At 31.6% G+C, this 20,283-nt stretch overlaps 1 protein-coding gene across 1 annotated transcript; it reads right to left on the minus strand.

Annotated features, from left to right (window-relative positions):
- Positions 1 to 17,408: 17,408 nt before the first annotated feature.
- Positions 17,409 to 19,480, minus strand: LOC129233902 (uncharacterized). Its single transcript, XM_054867828.1, has one exon. The coding sequence runs from the start codon at positions 19,263 to 19,265 to the stop codon at positions 17,427 to 17,429; it is 1,839 nt and encodes a 612-aa protein (XP_054723803.1). The 5' UTR covers positions 19,266 to 19,480; the 3' UTR covers positions 17,409 to 17,426.
- Between the last annotated feature and the right edge of the window lie 803 nt (positions 19,481 to 20,283).

The raw sequence follows: 20,283 nt of genomic DNA on the forward strand, positions 1-20,283 counted from the left end.
GTTTATAAAATATAAAGACTGGCATTGATTTATTTTGTGTACAATGAAATTAATATCAATAAAAAATATATTTAGCAGCAGTTAATTTTATGTAAAATGCATTTATATTTCTTTACTTGTTGCTTTTCATAGCCTAAAACATTATTTTTGTTGTTGAAAAACTTTAGAAAAGGAACAGATTTCGTATGTAGGCTGATTTCTATAACGTACATACAGAATCAATTGCTTTACTTTTTTATATTGTTCTTCAGCTGTAAAAGCAGTGATTTTGGCTATGAAAAGAGACAACAATAGGGGAGAAAACTCTTTATAACTATTTAATTTATAGTTTACTGCTGTTAATTTTACTGTACAAATCATTTATAAAACCGTATACTACTGCTTTTACGGAGCAGTGCAGCTGATTTCGCAGCATATTACTGCTAACTTTACAATTTGTTACTGTTAATTTTGCAGGGCAATTTCATTAAAAAGCAGTATATTACTGTTAATTTTACATATTATCTCTGTTCAATTTACAGGCCAATTCATTCCTAAAACAGTATATTACTGCTAATTTTACAGTTTATCGCTGTAAATTTCACAGTAAAAGTCTGTTATAAGACAGTATTATACTGTAAAAACAACAGTTTATTTTTTGCAGTGTATAGTGCTGACTTACTGTACGTCCTCAGTCCACCAATTCATACTGCATATACGTAATTTTGCAAATCTTTGCCCGATTTCTTGGTAAAGGGTTGTCCATAAATAATGTCACACTTTTTTCAACATTTTTAACCCTCTACACCCCCTTCCCTTTGTCACAAAGTTCGTTTTGCAAGCTACTTTTCATAAACATATTCGTATTAATAATGCAATGGGTATAAAATATAACAAAACAGCATATCAAATTGAAGGAAATTTAAAACTCTACAACTTTGTCATTGACAATTTTCATGTGTACGGATACTGGGAGGCACTAGGAGCAAATGTATGACAAAAAAAGAGATTTTTTTTCCGAAAATAATCGATTTTTCATCACATATACCCGGAAAATTATTGGAAGTTTGACAAATATGTGTAGAAACAGTTTCATAGTAAGTTTATTTAGCGTGAATTTTTATTTTAAACGCATTTTTTCCACCGTTTCCGACATTTTCTCGAAAAGCCCAAAATTTTCTTCGCCCTTCTCTCCCACCTTTAGCTCACCCCCCAGGGTCGGGGACTTTTAGTATGTTTACTTACTAACTACTCCCAACAATATTCTGCAATAAAAAATTATCGCATATTCCATGCGCGCTACAATGTGTTCATTGACTGGACTATATCTCTGCATCTGATTTTAAACGTTTTTGCAATTGAAAGTATGCGTATAGACCTTACTGTTGCTAAAATAGAGGTCTTGCAAGTCAAACGGGAACATCCTATATAATTTGTATCTAAGAACCCGAAAAAGTTTTTATTTTGTACTAGCACCATCTGACTTCCATGCGCAAAAATGTCTCCTGCATTTTCATTTTTTAAAATTGGCAAGTCTCTATTACACAAATTCAATATATTTTCTCCTGAGGCATTGCTCTCGCAAGTACTTTAGCGTTTAAAGCAGCGGTCGACAACTGGCAGACCACGGTTCAGATCCGGACCGGAGAAGATAAAAAACCGGACTCTCAAAAATGTTTTCAGAGTATAAATGACCCAAATTCACTCTTTAAGAAATAATTCTATGCAAGCAACAATACTTTTAGGCACCATTGCGTCATTTTTTTTTAAATTTGAGAGTAATAGCGCGATTTATTTAATTTTTTCTTTGTCAGAGTAAAATATGAGAGGTTTTACTGGAGCTCAACACAAAAAAATCAAACTAAACCCTCTCTCTTTGCCCTGGTCCGGTGAAACCACTAGGGTCCAGTATTGCACAACGCTCAAAGAAAAATGTTCACGTTCATGGCCGTTTGAAAAACTAATCAAAACTGAAACCAGTCTTCAAGTGACGCATTGGAGATGAAATAACACCTTCGACCACCCCTACGATCCTTTTTTATTTTCTTGCGAACATCTGCACGAAACTGTAGAAAAACAAAATGAAAATTTCGACTTTTCCCCACGGGAATGGTGATTATAAACTGCGAAAACCGCAAAAACTAATTTAAAATCGAAAGATTGAGATGGTATAAAAGTACAAACAAAACAAACTGCTGCATAACATTTTTCCTTTTCACAATGGCATTCCTCAAACAACCAAGGTAAAATAGACAGCGAACAGACTAAACATCTCTCCCCTTTTATTCATTCTTTTTCGTACGAAGTGAATAAAATATATATGTATATATATTTTTTTTTCCTATTTTATATGCGGCTGTAGAAAAAAGGAAAGAGAAATTGTAGGTTTCCGTCGGCTATGTAGTGGTAATTTGTAGTTTTATATTTTTCCGAGAACCTGTAATTATAGGATTCCGAGTCCAAGACGCAAGTGTGGTGCCCGAAAGAAACTGTAATTTAGGGAGTCTTTGCTAATGCCGCTATTATCAAACACTCGAGAAATAATTTTATATTTTTCGACTTTTTGAACAAATGAGATAATTACGGAAATTTCGAATTCTGGTCCCGTTCTGAAATGGGGGGGGGGGGGGGGGGGAGGGGTGCACACATTTCCTACTGCGCAGTAAACTTGAAGATCACTTATGTTATAACCTTTTCGATTTGTGATTTTTTATTGCTGTTTATATTTATTATGATCAAAAAATTCAAAAACATGGACTGAAATCTAAGCAAACCTGTAACTTCAAGAAACAATCAATTATTGAGCATAAAAAGATTAAAAGCGGGACGCTTCAAATAAATAAATAAAATAATTAAAATACTAAATAAATAAATATATTTAAAAGATAAAAAATATGCGGAACAATCTTTGATTTGCAAAATATAAATTTATCAGAAACAAACAAGTTTTGAATTATATCCTTTTGATTTTAATGCATTTGAAGTTTTACTATTACAACGTTATGATGCAGCATAACTTTGAGCGAGGTTCATTTATTTTAAATGTATTTTGTAATGGGGTCGTTTCCGACATTTTAAAAGCATTTTTTTTTCTGAAAGTGCATGCTTAAAAACATAGAATCTGACCATTTTTTAAGTAATTTATTTAAGTTTAATATTTTTAAAAAAATTACTTAAATCGGTGCGCTTTTATTGTTTACACTGTGTTTATTGTTTACTGTCGTATGACATCCCAAATGATGAAATTCCATTCACTGATGCTATTAGCGCAGATCATAATATTTAATTCGCTTCTTTACTCACATTTACTGGCAACGTTGTGGTTGATGGCAAGCGTAGAGCGCAATATTTAATTCGCTTTAATTATCATAATCTGGAAACGCGGTAAACAGCAAGCGTAAGCATTCAGTGCGACAGTGGAGTAGTGGGCCAAAGTTCATCACTTGTGACGTCATAAACACCACACCTTATTTGAAAAATCAGACATTTAAAAAAATTAACTGAAAAGTAAACGTTTTGAAAATAAACGTTTTTTCTCGCTCCATGTCTTTTTTTTTTGCTTATTCTATCAACTTCAGTGACTAAAAGTTCTAATTTTGACTGATGGAAACAGCCCCATTATTATTTCTTTACATTGAATAACCATAAAATGACTTAGGCACTTTCCTTCAAAATGCCAATACTAGGTTCAGTAAAAGTCAAAATATGAATGAGACATTTAAAAATAGAAAAAAGTTGTGGATCAAATTACACATAATGATTGTATAGAAAAAAAATTTCGTTATTAAAGATCAAAGAGATAATTTGGGTATTGATTATAATCTAATTAAAAATCAATTTTCATAATCATTTCGTTAAATTACGATGCATAAATCAATATAATGTATAGGAAAAAAGAAATTCAGAAATGGGCGGATGTTATAAAAACATGTTTCTTTCAAAGTTTCGAATCCTTCGGGCTTTTGTTCTTTTGGGAGAGAACATTTCGTTAATCTTTTTACATAGAAAAAGAGCATTTTTCTAATCCACAATTTCCTTTCAAACAAAACCTAAGCCTAATTCATCCTTTTCTTTTGAAGAATACAAAATATTCCGATCTATCTCTCATCAAGCCATATTATTCTAGTCTTTATTCTAATTCCTCCTTTGTTTCCAACTGACAAAAGTAAAATTTTCGAATTGAACAGCAGTTTTTACGAAAGATATTTGCTTTCGGGATTCTCTTTTCTTTCTTTCTTTTTTCTTTTTATTATATAAGCGTAAAATTAAAAGCAGTTTGAAATGACGCATTGGTTTTAGCAGAGAAAAAGCACAATTCATTGGATTTGAATTCAGTCCATAGAACATTTGAAATGGCTCAAATTCCTTTTTCCAATGTGTGTTTTCGAATAGAACTGTAAGTCTATTAAAATATTCTTTCTCTGTAACTCTATGAGCCTATTACTGTTACATTTTTAGTGCCCATAGTGTGTTATAGCAAGGGCTCATACTCTTTTGCAAGCGTTTTCTTGTCAACTCTTTGCTAAAATTAAAGTAAGTTTAAAAATGAAAAAAAAAAAAAAAAAAGAAATGACAAACTGAAGTTTACACAATCGAAGATAGCGTGCCAGGTTTTTATTTTATTATTTTTTTCTTCTAATTTTTATACTTTGTACCTGATTGCTCAATGTTTCTAAAAGAAAATGACTTTACACAAGTTTCGGTCTGTCTTTTCATAATTTTTAATTCATACTAAATATCACACAAAAAGAACATTAAAAAATTGAAATACAATGGGCGCGAATTCAATGTCAAAAAATAAAAGATACTTTAAAAATATTTGTTTATTTTAAAGTTGTTTAAATGAAAATGATAAACATATCGCAATATCGGTAATTAAGGTACTGAATTTGTTATAATAAATTCTCAAGTTAGACTGATTTAAAGAATTATTACTCATAATTACCGTATATGAGCATTGAAAGTTAATTCAAGGAGGCGTTTGTTCAAGAATATAAAGTGGGTCAAATCTCGACACTGCGACACATCTCTTTGCCTAAGGTTCCCTCGCCACACAAAACAGCAAATCGTAAGACTCGTTATCTACTAATCACAAAACGAAAGAAAAGTAAAGCTAACGAAAATCAATATGAAATCTTAACTGCTTGAAAAATAAAATGATAACATATACAAAAGAAAGAAGTGTAAGTGTTGGTGTGTGTTGACATACATGCATAAACGACCGTCGGGTTCAACTGGGAGTCATCTAGGTGTATATGCAATGTCCAGTTGATTCTATGGCATTTACAGCAAAGGATACCGTCAAATAGAAGGTCCAAAACTATGAGCGTTAGCAATCCCCTTTTTTTAGCCTACTTTCCCAATAAAAATCAGATCAATAAAAATAAGAAGAAAATAGCATGAAAGAAAGGCTTAATACATCTTAAAAATATCCCGAAAAACAAAAAAAAAAAAAGGCAAAAATAAATAAAATAGTTAGATAAATATTGAAAAATTAAAAATTGGAAAGTAGGGTATTGATATGGGGAAAAATGTCTGTCTGTCTGTCGATCTGTCTGTCGGTCTGTCTGTCGGTCTGTCTGTCTGTCTGTCGGTCTGTCTATCTGTCCCCCCCCTAATAACTTTTGAATGAATAGTCCGATTCGAACAAATTTTTTTTTGTTAGAAAGATCTCGGCGAGGACATCTCATTCCCATAATTTATTTTTTGATTTGAACAATTTTTCGTTCAATTTTGAGCAGTTCAAAAAAACTTAACATTAGCGCCTACGGGGAAATTCAAATCAAAAATAAATCTTGAACTTAGAAGCGAAGTGGCTCCAAACAAACTTTGTAGGGAAAAGATTTTGATGAAAAACATGTATCGAAAATATCTTTTTGATTTGAACAAGTTTTCGTTCAATTTTGAACAGTTCAAATCTCTTAACATTAGCGACTAAGGGGAAACTGAAAATCAACATAGATTCCGAACTTAAAGGCGGATTCACTTCAAAAAATTTTTGTTGGAAATAGCTCTTGACGACCTACTCTCGACTCCGACTCCGAGAATTTAGGGGCACCTGATTCCGACTCTGACTCCTGTGTCCGACAATTAATCGGACTCCGACTCCCCGACTTTGATTCTGACTTTGTAGCTTTGGCAAACATTTATACACGGATTACAAATGACTGACTCCGATTCCTGGATATTCGACTCCGACTCTTTTATCTCAAAATGAGATTGACTCCGACTCCGCTGCTGTGGTTTTAACTGTGAAATAATTATTGTTGATATGACTTGTTTTTATTTTCACGCTAAAGTTTTATTTTAGGTATTCAGTTTTCGGCGAATAAACTCGAAGTCATTTATGTTAAAGATATGGGCAGACGATTTTTTTTTTTTTTTTGACAATGAAAATTATTTCTTTAAGTTGACATTTTATTGTTTTTATTTATTTTGGTAAGTGCAAAAATTCGTTTAAAAATTATTTTTGGAAACAGGGGAAAAAGAAACGATTTTTTTTTAATATGATGTATTTATTTTAATGAACTTATTATTATTATTTTTTCGTTTTGAAAGCTGTTAAAGATTTTTTTTTTAATGGAAAGAAGTGTATTAGCTGCTTTGTTTAAAAGGTGTTGCTACTTTATTTGTTCGTTTTTTAGAAGAAAAGTAAGGAATATTTTATTCCTAGAAATCAGCTTAAAGTATTAAAAAAAATATGTTTGGAAAAATTTGCGATTTTAGCTATTTTTGAGAATATTGATCAGGTACTAGAAAGTAGTATGGATATACGGGAAAGTAGACTCGTCTAGTTTTAGACAGAACTTCTTGTTTTTCATCACACTGCTAACGAGAATATTTTGTGTTACAATTGTTTAACCAAACTTATAGTTTCCCACAATGAGTTATCGATTCAAGAGTAGGACATTTACTTGACTTTAAATATATACTATACTGTTAGTAATAATACGCATTTAAAATCGCTATAAAAGTTTTGAATCACTGAATAATATTGTATTTCAAATGTACATCGCACAGCTTAATTCATTTGGAAATAAATCTTCATAGAACACTATTTTCTCTTATGATTCGTTTTTTTCCTCTTATTTTAGCGTAGTATAATTCGACAAATACAGGTAGTTATCAAAATAATGAAAACACCTGTGAATAAAAGTGACGTTTTTGAAGTCGCTTCGTAAGTAATAAAGAATAAAAGTAGAAATCTTTTTTTTTTTTTTCAAGCGCGTGAAATGTCAGACCTCTCAAATTTTTAAAGCGGCCAAATCGTTGGAGCGCGCTTAGCTGGAGCTAGTGTAACTGAAACATCTCAACCTTTTTGCGTTTTTAGAGGTACAGTATCTAAAGTCATAACAGCATACACGCAACGCGGTAGGACAATCTCGGCAAAGCAAAATAGTGGACGAAAAGATAAGTTCTAAGAAAGAAACCAACAGGTATTGAATTAAATTGTAATGTCTAAAAAGCAAACAACAGCAGCAAAAGTGACCACAGAACTCAATCACTATCTGGATTCACCAGTGTGAGTGATTACAGTTAAAAGGTCACCTTTATAAACAGAACATTTACGGTAGAGTAGCGATTTACAAAAGATTTTAAAACTGTTTCCATTATTTTGATAACTACCTGTATATTACAAATTTCTATTATATTCCTTTTATTTTTTTCTGTTACATAATTTGACAAATACATTACGAATTTCTATTATTAAGTTGCAGTAATCATCAAGTGCCTCGTGCAACCCTTTCTTTTGCAACCCGATTTAAAAATAAGGCCTTTTTAGTAGTTTATTAATAATACTTACATAACCATTATTTTTATGTTTATAGGCAGTTCAAAAATCTTACTTATAAGTTAATAAATACACGCTGTGAGTTCACTTTTTTCATAAAATCGCTTTAAGTTGACAAGGATTAAATGTATATAAAAATGTTGATGTTACACAAAATCGATGCTTAAAAATATCGATATTTTTAGGTCCACGTGCCGATACCATCGATGTTATAATTTTGAACATCGATGCTTTGATACATCGATATTTTCTTATCGATGTCGTACCCCCAACATCGGCAAATTGGCTGCTTTTTAAGAAATTTTATGCGTCACCGGAAGCGTGCGGTGCAGAGAGGTCAGGTTGTTTTCTCTGTTTGGACACTGTGCTGGCAAAGAAAGTACATTTACAGAATTCATTTCCTGCGATTTTGACGACAAATTTGCAAATAAAACCTACAGATACGATTGGATGGATCAACTTCCTGTGCTAGAGATACGCAGCGTTCTGTAAAAAGTTTCCCCCTCTACGTAACCCTCGGGCAAGGTGCAAGAGGTCATATGTGATTGAGATACGCATTTTAATGTCGCATTACATAATTGAAAATCTATGTTTGTTCTGCTCGAGTTCTTCTGTTAGAACTAAAGTAGCACTGTGCATTTATGTAGCTTGTTAATAATTTATTTTAATAAGTCGTTATCATAAAACCTGAAAATTTAGAGTTTTACTTAGTTGCCGGTGACCGGTAGACACTTTTAGTAAATGCATTTAATCGCCAAAGTAAGGCGTTTAGTCAGGTGTCGAGTGATTATTTTCAAATCTATGCTGTTAATAGTTCTTGCATTTTTTCATGTATTTCATTTAGCTGGTGTAACAGCAATACAGTAATATGGGCAACTTTTTAGGAACTTTGCATATACAGTCGAATTAAACAACTAATTTTTGTTTATTCGAAACAACGGTTAAGCTTCATTACAGAAGTTGATCGAAAACCGATATTAGAATAGACTGCTTGAGAAATTGTCAGTCTTTCTCCACCGACAATTCTATTGTTTGTCAATGTCTTGTCAAATCTGGCCCCGAATTCAGTGTCAAGTAAGGGTCGTTCATCAAAAAGTGCAACTTTTCAGTCACACGCCTTTTACAGTAAATATTTTAAGGAACAATTCATTTAACAATGGTTTTTAATTTCATCAACTTATTAATTTTTATTTTAACGTATTTTTCGTTCACAACATGTGAATTCTCACCTCCGTGGCATGACACACACCTGGTGTGACTGTTTATGTTGCTTAATAACTTATTTAATTGAAATTATATATATATTTATTTATTATTTCTTTTACAAATGTCTCAAATATTAATTGTTTAAGCGTATTTAACTTTTTAGTTTTCTGTTTTAGTACGTTTTAGTAGGATAAGGAATTACATCACACAATAAATTCTCACCTCTGTTACCCAAAGATAAGATGCCATTTCTGATTAACAGATGGTAGTAATGACATCACATTCAATTTCCCATGATACAAGGGAGTCCCCCTTGTTTTTTTTCCTGCCATAAAGAAGTTTTGAAATTTTTGTTGAAAAACAAGAATATATATATATATATATATATATATATATATATATATATATACAGATTTTGCTTTAAAAACCAAGTATGGCTATTGTGAACTCTCACGTGCGTGAACTTAAATTTCAGTAATGTAAATTAATGTAAAAAAAGAAGTGCAATGTTTTCATATGCTTAACATACGCAGTTTGTAGCAACAAAGAAAAAATTTCTTTCCCTGAAAAACGTATCTATTAGACCTATATTTATAAAAATTTCCTCACTTCCGTGAATCTCACCTCCGTGACAGATCTTATCAATGTCGTTATTTCTGAGGTGAGAATAGAAGAGGGGAAATACATCAATTTCAGACAGTCTACCAAAAATTTAAATTACGAGTATATTCTCAAATTTACTAACTTAGAAATATTATAATACTATACTATTAATAACATTAAATACTATGCTGATTATACTATATAACACAACTAAAAGTTCAGTCGTACTTTAATTGAAAGGGTTTAATATTAGATTCACAATAATCATTAAAATAGCTCATTGCTTGCACAATTAACAAAATTACTACTTTGATATTAAATTGGCCTCTATTTTCAAACACTAAAAGTTTTCTCCCCGTTTTTTTTAGTTCGGGAACAAGTTATTTTTTTACTTTTTTTATTTATAAGTAAAATAATTGGAATTTAGCTGTTCCATTGTTTGTGTTTACTTCTAGTAGCTAACACTTTAGTGTAAGAATGAAAAAAAAAGAAAGATTTTGAAGTTCAAAAATATTATCGTTCAAAAGTTACACATTCTGAAGAATGATCCATTTGGAATATTTTTTATCTTTACTACAAGTAAGCCATTTTTTAATGTTGTACTCAAATTATACTGTTCAAGATAAAAAAAAAAAAAGGGGGGGGGGAGGGGTTCCGAGGAAAAAAATGGATAAAAAACAGGGTTCCACTTTTCACAGAAATTAAGGAAACGGATATCTAATGTTTCACTTTTTTTTTTCTTTTTTGCCTATGAGAATAGTAATAGAAACATTTTTTTCAAGCTATTCAATGAGGCAAAAAACAAAGAAATATATATTTGTTTTAAATGATGTTTTGCATATTTTAGTAATTAATTATAGTAACAGCCAAGCATTTTCTAAGTAACAATCAATGCTATTTCTAACTTTAAGTAGGTGAATATAAGTCAAAGTGTTATTAGTTAAGATAACTGAGCTTTTTTAAAATGAACAAATTGAAAATTTGTTTTGAAAATTACAGTACATAAAGAAAGAACATTGCATTTTTTTTAAAAATCAAACTTGCATATTGAAATATTATTTGTAAATTTTGACAGTTAAATTGAGCATTCAAAAAAAAAAAAAAAAAGGAAAATTTTCACTTTTTTTTATGGGGCAAAGTGAAAAATGAAGTATTTTTCGAATGAAAGATTTCTATACGATTGTGAAAAATATTTTTGAACAAATTAATGAACAAATAAAACGAAAATTGAATAAATGAAAAAAATAATGTAATAGTTAACTAAAAAATAAAAAAGTTAATTAATACATGAAGAAAAATAAACGAGTGAATAAAATAGCGAATGAATAACAAAATAAGTGAATGGATGAATAATTAAGTGGATTATTAGATAAAGGAATGTAAATAAATTAGTTAATAAACGAATACGGAAGTGATTTAGTAAATGATTGAATGAGTAAACGAAATGAGCTATTTCACTTTGCTCCGCATGCGCTTGACTAATTGTAAAAAATATTTAAAATACAAATAAGCTAAATATTAACTAAATAAATACTGCACCGACACTAAGAAGGTCCCAATTAGAATGATTAATGTTTATAATGTTAATAAGAACTTTATCATTTGATAATATCAAAATAATTTTAGACTTACAACAAAATATTACAACATGAATATCAATTTTTGAAAATTGCTTGCATTACCATATGCTTAGATTTTCAGAGGTAATTTTTTATTGAATAGAATAGCCTACATATGTTACTACATAGTAAAAGTATTACTAGGTAAGTGGCGCTAAAAGCGGAGTAAATATTTCACTTTGCCCCACATTCCCTTACATGCGGGAACACAATTTTTAGTGAAACGTTTTATTGAGCTTTTAACATTTAGTAGTGTTTTAACATTAGCATCACAAATGGAGCATCTGGTGTAAGCACCTATTCGCATGCACTATTTTGCGGACTACATTAGTTTTCTAGGCACTTGAAACGAGAAAAAACTTTTCTTTCATCGCTATTTGTTTTTAAAAGAGGAAATAAACTTCCGAATTTTTTTTCTCGGAAAGAAGAGAGGAGAAGAAGCTTCTTCAAAAAGCTGAATAAATCTCTTCATTCTAAACAAAAAGGCAGACGATAACTAAAAAGAAAGGAAAAACAAAAGCAGTTTTAAAAATGGGAGGAAAAAAAGAGAACTTGTGATTGTGCGAGAAACAGTTAGTCGAAGTGGCATACGACAAAATGTCAGCTGAAAGAAGGATCAATTCTTCGAGCTCGCTAAAAATTCCTTCTTTTTTTTTTTTTTTTTTTTTTTGGTTCAATTTTAGCTTTTCTTTTTATGTTGAAAAAAAGACGAAATGAAAATGGCCAAACGCTTTTTGTCCATCAATAAACGACAACTTCGTTACGGGAAGAAGCCTATGTATTAGATCTCTTGAAGGTGAGTGAAGTAAGTAGCATTTTTTTCTTTCTTTTTTCGTTCTGCACATTTTTAAAGCATTCAGTTTTTTATTTTGAGATGATATTATTTCAAGACTATTTACCAAAGGAAAGTTTTCCAAACCTGAACAAAGTTTTTACTTTTCAAAAATTTTCAATACGTTAATAGTCCAAAAAAAAAAAAAAAATTGCATTCTCGTGTATTTACATTAATTTAAAAAAAAAAAATGTTCTCTGTGTGAAAAGTGTTTTCTTTTGAACACTATTTTCTATTACCCATTTGAAAAAAATATGCTTCTAGTTTTGCTAATATATTAATGTACACAGTGTACTCTAAAAATAACTGAATTTTTCAATGATAGAATAAAACAAAAGTGGTAATGTGTTTTAAAGCTAAAATTTATTTAAAATACATACATTTAACTCAATACAACGCTTTTAATGGTCAACCAATTTATCCATAGACGTTTTAAATTCGGCTTTGGATATGTTCTTTAGCACACGTGTCACGGCTGCTGCTTGAATGGATGGAACATCATCGTAAAAAGCTCCTTTCATTGCAGTTTTCAGTTTATTGAACGAAAAATAGATTTGTGTCCTTTATCACCCTCCGTATTCACCTGATTTATCACCGTGTGACTATTTTCTGTTCCTGAATGCTAGAAGATAGTTTCACGCTATTACTGGTGCAGTTCCTACACAATGGGCTTGTGAGTGTGTGAACCCTGGACTTTTAAAGCTAATTTGATAATGATTTGAGGAGTGAACTGCTGTGGGAAGGTAAATGGCAGTTACTGCAGAAATGATTTTTTGAGATAGTTGAAGAAACATATATCGGTTTCCATGCTAACAATAGTGTAATGTTGGAGGTTTTCGTTTCTTTTCAGCGAAATCCAAAAAACAAAAGTTTACAAAAAAAAAAGTGAACGCATAAGAAATGACAAAAAAAAAAAAAAAAAAAAAAAAAAAAAAAGAAAGAAGAAGAAGAAAGAAAAATGAAACATGAAAAACTTGCAGATACTGCCTTTTACCTTCCCACGGCAGTAAATACTTCGTAAATAAATGTTGTTGATTGATAGCATAGCACCTTGGAATCTCTGTTTGTTTAAAAAATGTTTATGCATAAATTAAATTTACTGTATTAGGTATAAGAATGAAACTTTTTCAATGTTGTAGGCAAGGGCTAAAATTACACCAAGTAAAATTTCGAGGGCAATTGACCTATATCAAAAAACTAGAGAAAAGGAAGGAAAAAGGGTTCAACGTAAGTCCCCTGCTCTTGAAATCCAATTGGTGATTAACATTATTTCGCTAGCCACAACAATTTTTTACACAAGGTTTGTTGTGATTGTTGTTATTATTACTATCATCATCACTATTATTTATTATTATTTTTATAAATTTCATCATCATCATTATTATTTTTATAAATTTCATCATCATTATTATTTTTATAAATTTCATCATTTTTATAAATTTCATTATTATTATTATTATTATTATTATTATTATTATTATTATTGTTAATGTTATTATTATTAATGTTAATCGAGAACCTGAGGTGCAGTGTCCCATGAAGCAAATCTATTTTAATAAATATTTGTTCCCCTAAGTTCGGCATTTTCCCGAAATGACTCTAAAAGTTTTAATATTGTGCGTAATTCTTCAAAAGCTGTTTACTTTCTACAGAATAAATATTGCTTATCATATACTCATTCCAAGTTCTCGGTAATTATCGATCAACGTCAACGATTTTAATTTAAAGTACCTAATAATATTTGATGAGTTTCTTAAGTTTGTCTTCACTTTTAATCTGCAGAGTCATCGTATTTTAAATTTATTTGGAGGATGCTAACTTTAGAAAAACAAGATAAAATGAACCTAATCTTTTATACTTTGCTACACAGTCGTCCGACTCAATTTAAACGAAGTTAATATCTTTCGCAACATTTTTCTTTTTCCTTCTTTCTTTTTTTCTCCTCTTTTTTTTCTATCTACATTTTGCCTGTGGAAATATATATGTAATAAAATAATTACCTTAAAATCCATTTTCAGAAAAATTCTATCTTAGTAGCTTTTTTAATTAGAAAGGGATAAAAATTGAGACAGTCTGTTTTTACAAAAAAAAAAAATCTATTGAATCTTACACATTCCCGAAACTAATAGAGGACCAAAAAAACTGAAAAAGATATAAAATTTGTGCAGCTTAATAAGAAAAAAAAAACTGCATTCAGGGAAATTTAAAACGTTCAGATTTAAAAAATGGTCCTAAATGCGTAATTACAAACAACAACTAACCCTCACAGGCTTATTTAACTTGAGATTTGAAGTGTAGATGGTCAAGAAATGGATGATTGAGAACCAGGGGCGTAGCTAACGGGGAGGGGAGTTGGGGGGGGGGCAACCCCGCTCCCGAAACGTTAGTCTCAGAAAAAAAAGAGAGAAAAGAAGAGGGAAGAGAAAGAATAAAAAAAGAAAGAAAAAGAAAAAAAATCAAAACGACTTCTTTCTGAGTAACAAAGGTCAAAAATTCACTTCAATCTCCCCCCCCCCCAATGCCATTGAAAATCTGCTCCATGTGTGACCCTCAAGCATTCAAGCATAAAGACGCCTCCCTCTGCTGAGACAATTTTTTGATAATTGAGTGAAATTTGACACTTTGCTTTAGGAATGAGATTGATTTGTTAAATTCACGTATATGCAGCCTTTATTTGTCATACATTCTGCAAATTGTTAAATATGTTTAATTTTACGAGCCGCGCAGTGGGAATATTGCATACAGTCGAATCTGCATATTTCGAATTTCACATTAAAGAAAAAAAATCGAGATAAAGAGGTTTTGAAATACGGGAACTTGAAGAAACTTTTTCTAGAAATTTGAAATATGATGGTGAAAATTTGAAATCGATACTAAAGACAATATGGAATCTTGAATAAAATTCCTCTTTATTAGTTTTGTTAGGTATTTATTCTATTATATTACATTATTAAGTGCTTTATTGCGAGTTTAAGGAATCATTTTGACAGTAAAAGAAACTTTAAGCATAACTTTTTCAAGAAAAAGTCTGTTATTGCTTTTTGGATCCTGAATTTTTTTTTTTTTTTTTTTTGGATTTATTATTTATTCTCTTGAGGTTAGCAATTGCTGAAAATCTAACTTGGCCAGTATTCTACGATTTTCCTTTTTTCATCACTTGAAAAAAACTTATACTTTCTTTTCACTCCTATCATTTCGTTTTTCTAAGGAATCACAATTTTAAGAAAGAGAGCAACCAAAGAACAGTACTAATCCAGATAACAGAGCGAAATGGCTTTTAACTTGAATGACCTTTAACCATGAACTTGAAATGTTCATCTTACATGTCGAACCTGTGAATTTCACCCCTTTACTCTTCTTCCAAGAAAATGCACGAAACGACTGTCCTTTGGTTAATCTTCCAGGAAAGCCTATTCGTGGAATGCATTTCTCCCTTTTTTCTACTGCCTCCTCAGCTCTTGAAGACAATTCCTCTGTTTCTGAGTTGAAGAAAATGTTTTTGATCATTGGGCTTCGAATCCGAAAATGATAGCATAACTGGAATTCGAGACGATAGAGGTTTTTGTTGGTCTGGTCTCGTGTGTGTCATAGGTCATAGTCAAAACCACCTTTGCTAACCAGAGTATCCACTGCAATCACATTGATTTTTCAGCCAGTATTTACTGCGCATTTTTTTGGAAACGTACAGTCTGTTTAAAATAGTACATTCTAAGTGAAAGTTGTTGCATAATGAAGCGAGCAAGACCGGTAACAAGCTTTTTTTCAACCCAAAGAAAAAAATTAAAATGACGAAAAGGATTGCGTCTAAAAAGAGAAAGTTAACGTCGTCTGAAGAAAACGAAGTACAGTCTGCAAAGCAGCATTAGTCCCATCGGACCCTTCTGAAGGTAATTTTATTTTAATTCAAAAGAAAACTGCATAGTATTACATGAATAAAATGTTTAAAAACGAAATGAATCTAGATTATTTCTATCAGCTTGGTTCGAATTAAAAAGTAGAAAATAAAAAAGACTTCTGTTTATAATACCCGAAAATAGCTGTTGCTCTCTCAAATAGATAATTATGTAAATTCTAAAGCAGCTAATAAAATTAAAAATGAAGACTTGAGAGGAGAACAGATGGCATGCATTTGACCGAATAACTTTCTACCGCCAATATTTCTTCTCTAACTTTTTTTATTCAAATTTTATTAACTGGTTTAGAATTAGCACAAATGTAAATACATAAAAAGCAATATATAAATATAACGATATGAAAAGCAATTTCATTTTTTGCGGGTTATATTTCAAGGAGTCTTTTTTATTTTATTTCATACTTTTAGTGCAAACCAAGTTAGTAAAAATAGTCTTTATAGTTTGACCACCGATGAGATTGAAAGTCAAACATCCAGTTTACAGACGGAAATGGAAGTATCTATTAGCTTTCAGGGATGCCAGCTTTTGTAGCTGTGTGTTAGCCTCTAAATTAAGCATTCACACTGAAATGAATGGAACACGCTCATCAGATGTTTGATTTTCCCCTGATTTGGATAGACTGGTTTTGACAAGACGTTGAAGGAAAATTTCACTTTAAATTAAATGGAGGGAAAAGAAAAAAAAAAGTTGAATTTTCCAATTTTCCATAACATTAAAAAAATAAAAAAATTCTTTGCTTTTGTGTTGTTTGACACAAGTATCGGAATTGGGGCACCCCATTCCAAAGTATGTAAGATTCACCTCCCTCTTATTTTTTTAAATACTAAAAAAATTTACACACACACACACACATTATATATATAAATAAAAGAAATCCCCCCCGAAAGTCGGGTCTAGCTACGCCTCTGTTAAGAGCCACCATTTAAATTTATAGAAAACTCTCACTCGTGAACAGGAGCGAACTGGGTCCTTCAAGAGGGCGCCAACCTTGACTCCCAAAGGGCACACAGCTTCGAGGGGGGGGGGAGACCAAGAAGTTACATAGGCTCAAGGGTGCAAAAAAAAAAAAAAAAAAAAAGTGCATAGGTTTGTTAGGGCAAAAAAAAAAAAAGGTTCAAGGGCGCACCGGTGGTTCGGCGGGTCAGTCCGACTCTGCTCGTAAGCAAGTTTTATCATAGTTTCAAAAAAAAAAAAAAAAACACACACACACACACACAAGAAAGGTGCGAAAATGTGAGGAGAAAATTGCACGGGGAAAAATTTAAATAAATAATAATAATAAAATGAATAAATAAAAAAAAGGAAAATGATAATGATAATTATCTACGAGTGTTCACGTCGGTGTTCAGTTGCTTTTAGTTGCGAAGCGTTATAAGTCAGTGAATATGAAAGAAAAGATTTTGTAAGCGTTTCAAGTTTTTCTTCCCTCCGTTTTTTAAAGCATGAGTAATTGTTTTCGCAAATCACAACTCATTTATTAATCATTCATTATTGATTATTGTTTTTTTTTTCATCTTGGCATCCTTTCGTTTTGCTCGTAAGACGTTTAATATTCGCAATTCTGAAGAAGTTTTTGCGCAATTTTGATTGTTTTCACACTGCGTCACATCATTCTTTTCCTGTTCTAGTTTTTTAATTTTAAAGGATACGTCGAATTTTTCGTTTTGTTTGCAATCTTCCCTCGCATTGGTTACTTCAGGAATTTCACCATTTTCTGTATTCAGCCCTGCTCCACGTCTGAGATGTGAGTTACCCTCCGAAATAATCGCATCCGTCTCCTCCCGCATTTTTCGCAATAATTTTTGCTTCTTCGATTCCGTCGCGAAATTATCGTCTGACTGTCGTCCGTGTCTCTTTAGATCTTCGAGCAACCTGGCTGTTTTCTTCGGGCTGTCATGCATGCAAGACAACAATTTCGCTCTCCGCTCGTCACGAGCTCTGTCCGTTACTTCGCTGGCATGAGATTTCGAATCAAATCGGCTGCTCTGCGAAGTTGAAGTTGTTTTTTTCTTCAGGCGCAGTTGTCGTAGGAAAGATTCCATTTCCTCTAATGTGGTTTCCTCGTTTTTCCCGCCGCCCGAAAAGCAATGAAATTCACCTCCCGTTTCTTTCGAGTTCGTGCCTGCGGATGCCTTTATGAAGAAACTTTTCAATTGGCTACGATTCACCATGGAATTTCGATTTTGTTTCCCTTTCGTCAGTTTATGTTTCGGTTTTGTTTCTGCGCTCTCTAAATAAATCTGATTTCCTTTCACTTTCAACAGAAATTTGTTTTTGAACAGACCTAATTTTTTATCTCCGAGAATAAACATGCTTTTCAAGTTTAATCCCCTTGGTAAAGTACATCTATGCGTATTTTGATCTAAAGTTGATGCCATATTTATATCGCTGCGTGCCATTCTTATTTCATACATTTTTCCATTTGCTAATTTATTTGCATAATTTATTTTATCCCATTCAGAATTCTTCTTTTCTTGTTTCCAATTATGAAATTCTTTTGAAATTTTGTGTTTTTCAGCTGTAAACTGCCTTTTTGATTTCAATTTATAATAAGAATTAAGTGGTATCGATTCTACAGATTGCTCTGATTTGTTGTTATAAATACGATGTTTATTTTGTTCTTGCAAATGACATTTTTTCTCCTCCTCGTTCTTTTTCAAGTTAGGAATACATTTTCCTTGCTTCGAAACCTTTTTATGACGTTCCTTCTGCTTATTTTCCTGTCTTGCAATGCTTCGAAATTTTGAAAAACCTTTTGACGTCGGTTCAGAACCTTCATCTGATTTCTCAAAAAATGTTTTCCTCTTAATTTTATTTTGAATTTCTCTTTTTTGAGCACTGTCAGAGATTAGATGTCCACAGTTTTCAGTTGCCGACAAACTTTTTTCTTTTTTATCTACAAATGGATTTGGCAATTCCTTGATCATCTTTTTGCATTTGTAAGAATGTTTTTGCAAATCCTTTTCTCTTAAATATTCTAAAAATTGTTCCATTTCTTTAAGCGTTCGGAGCTCTCTTTTGAAAAGTTTTTCCCATTTTTTATTGTCTCTCCAGATTTGACTTACTCTAATTAACTTTTTTTCCTTTTCACTGTCAAAATGCTTTTCGTTTTCCTCCGTTGTAGGAAATACATGCCTTTCCTCCTCATTTCGTCGATTTACATGTTGATTGATTATATTCTTCTGGCGTTGAACTAATGATTGAATTCTGATCTTTTCTTGCTTTTTTACCGATGTAATTTTCGTTTCCTTTTCATTTCTTTCTTGAGATTTTTTGGGAGACTTTGAATCTAAGAGCATATGAGGAAATTCTGAAGACATATTCCTGAAGTTAGGAACATTTTCTAGAGTCAAGTTTTGAAGTTGATCACAAAACTTCTTAGTGTTTAAATTTTTTAATCGTGATTGTTGAATTCTTTTCTTTGATCTTCTAATATCTTTTTTTAAAGAACTTTCTTTCCGATTACAGTGTTTCAAATCAGAGACACATACCGACCTATTGCCAATCTGTACCTTACTTTTTCCAGCTTTTTTGAAATCAGTCATTTCACTTGCTTTACATTTACGAAGTTTTCTTTTACAATATAATTCCCTTGATTCAGAAAAATATTTCTCCGCATTTCCAGAGCCATCTTTTGCATTAGCTTTTAAATTTTGAAAGCTATTTTTAAGGCACTCGTTTTTATTTTGAGGGCTTTTTGCCAAAGCAGAGTTCGTTTCTCGAAAGTGAGAAGACATACTTTTCAGAACATTAAAATTTTGGTCATTTGTACTTATTAAAGCACCTACAGAAGAGTTACAAAGAAAGTGTGGATTTTTTAGCTCTTGAAGAATATCTCCTGTATGTCTTTTGTCTTCCTGTATTTCATGGGATTTATGCTTTTCATTCACAGGAAAATTCGAAGAAAAATCCGGGGATAATTCGCCTTCTTCTCTATCAGATATTGAGCTAGACAGTGTGCTGTCAAAATTTAATGCAGCGTTATGAAGCACCGCATTGTCAGCATATTTTAATGTTGAGTTTTCTGAGCTGAGGCCTACATTTGACTTAACCTGTATCGATTCATCGGTATTGTAATCGTTAGTAGAACTCTCTGAAAACCTTTTGTGCCGATTAATCCTGCAATTCCTTCCCTCGGAAATATTCTTCGCAGCGTTATGAAGCACCGCATTGTTAGCACATTTTAACGTGGAGTTTTCTGAATTGAGTCGTATATTTGACTTAACCTGGATCGATTCATCGATGTTGTAGTCATTAGTTGAACTCCCTGAAAACTTTTTTTCCCGATTAATACTGTGATTCCTTTCCTCGGAAATATTCTTCAACGGATCCCTTTCT

This window comes from Uloborus diversus, unplaced genomic scaffold (genome assembly GCF_026930045.1).
Source record: "Uloborus diversus isolate 005 unplaced genomic scaffold, Udiv.v.3.1 scaffold_788, whole genome shotgun sequence".
Taxonomy (NCBI): domain Eukaryota; kingdom Metazoa; phylum Arthropoda; class Arachnida; order Araneae; family Uloboridae; genus Uloborus; species Uloborus diversus.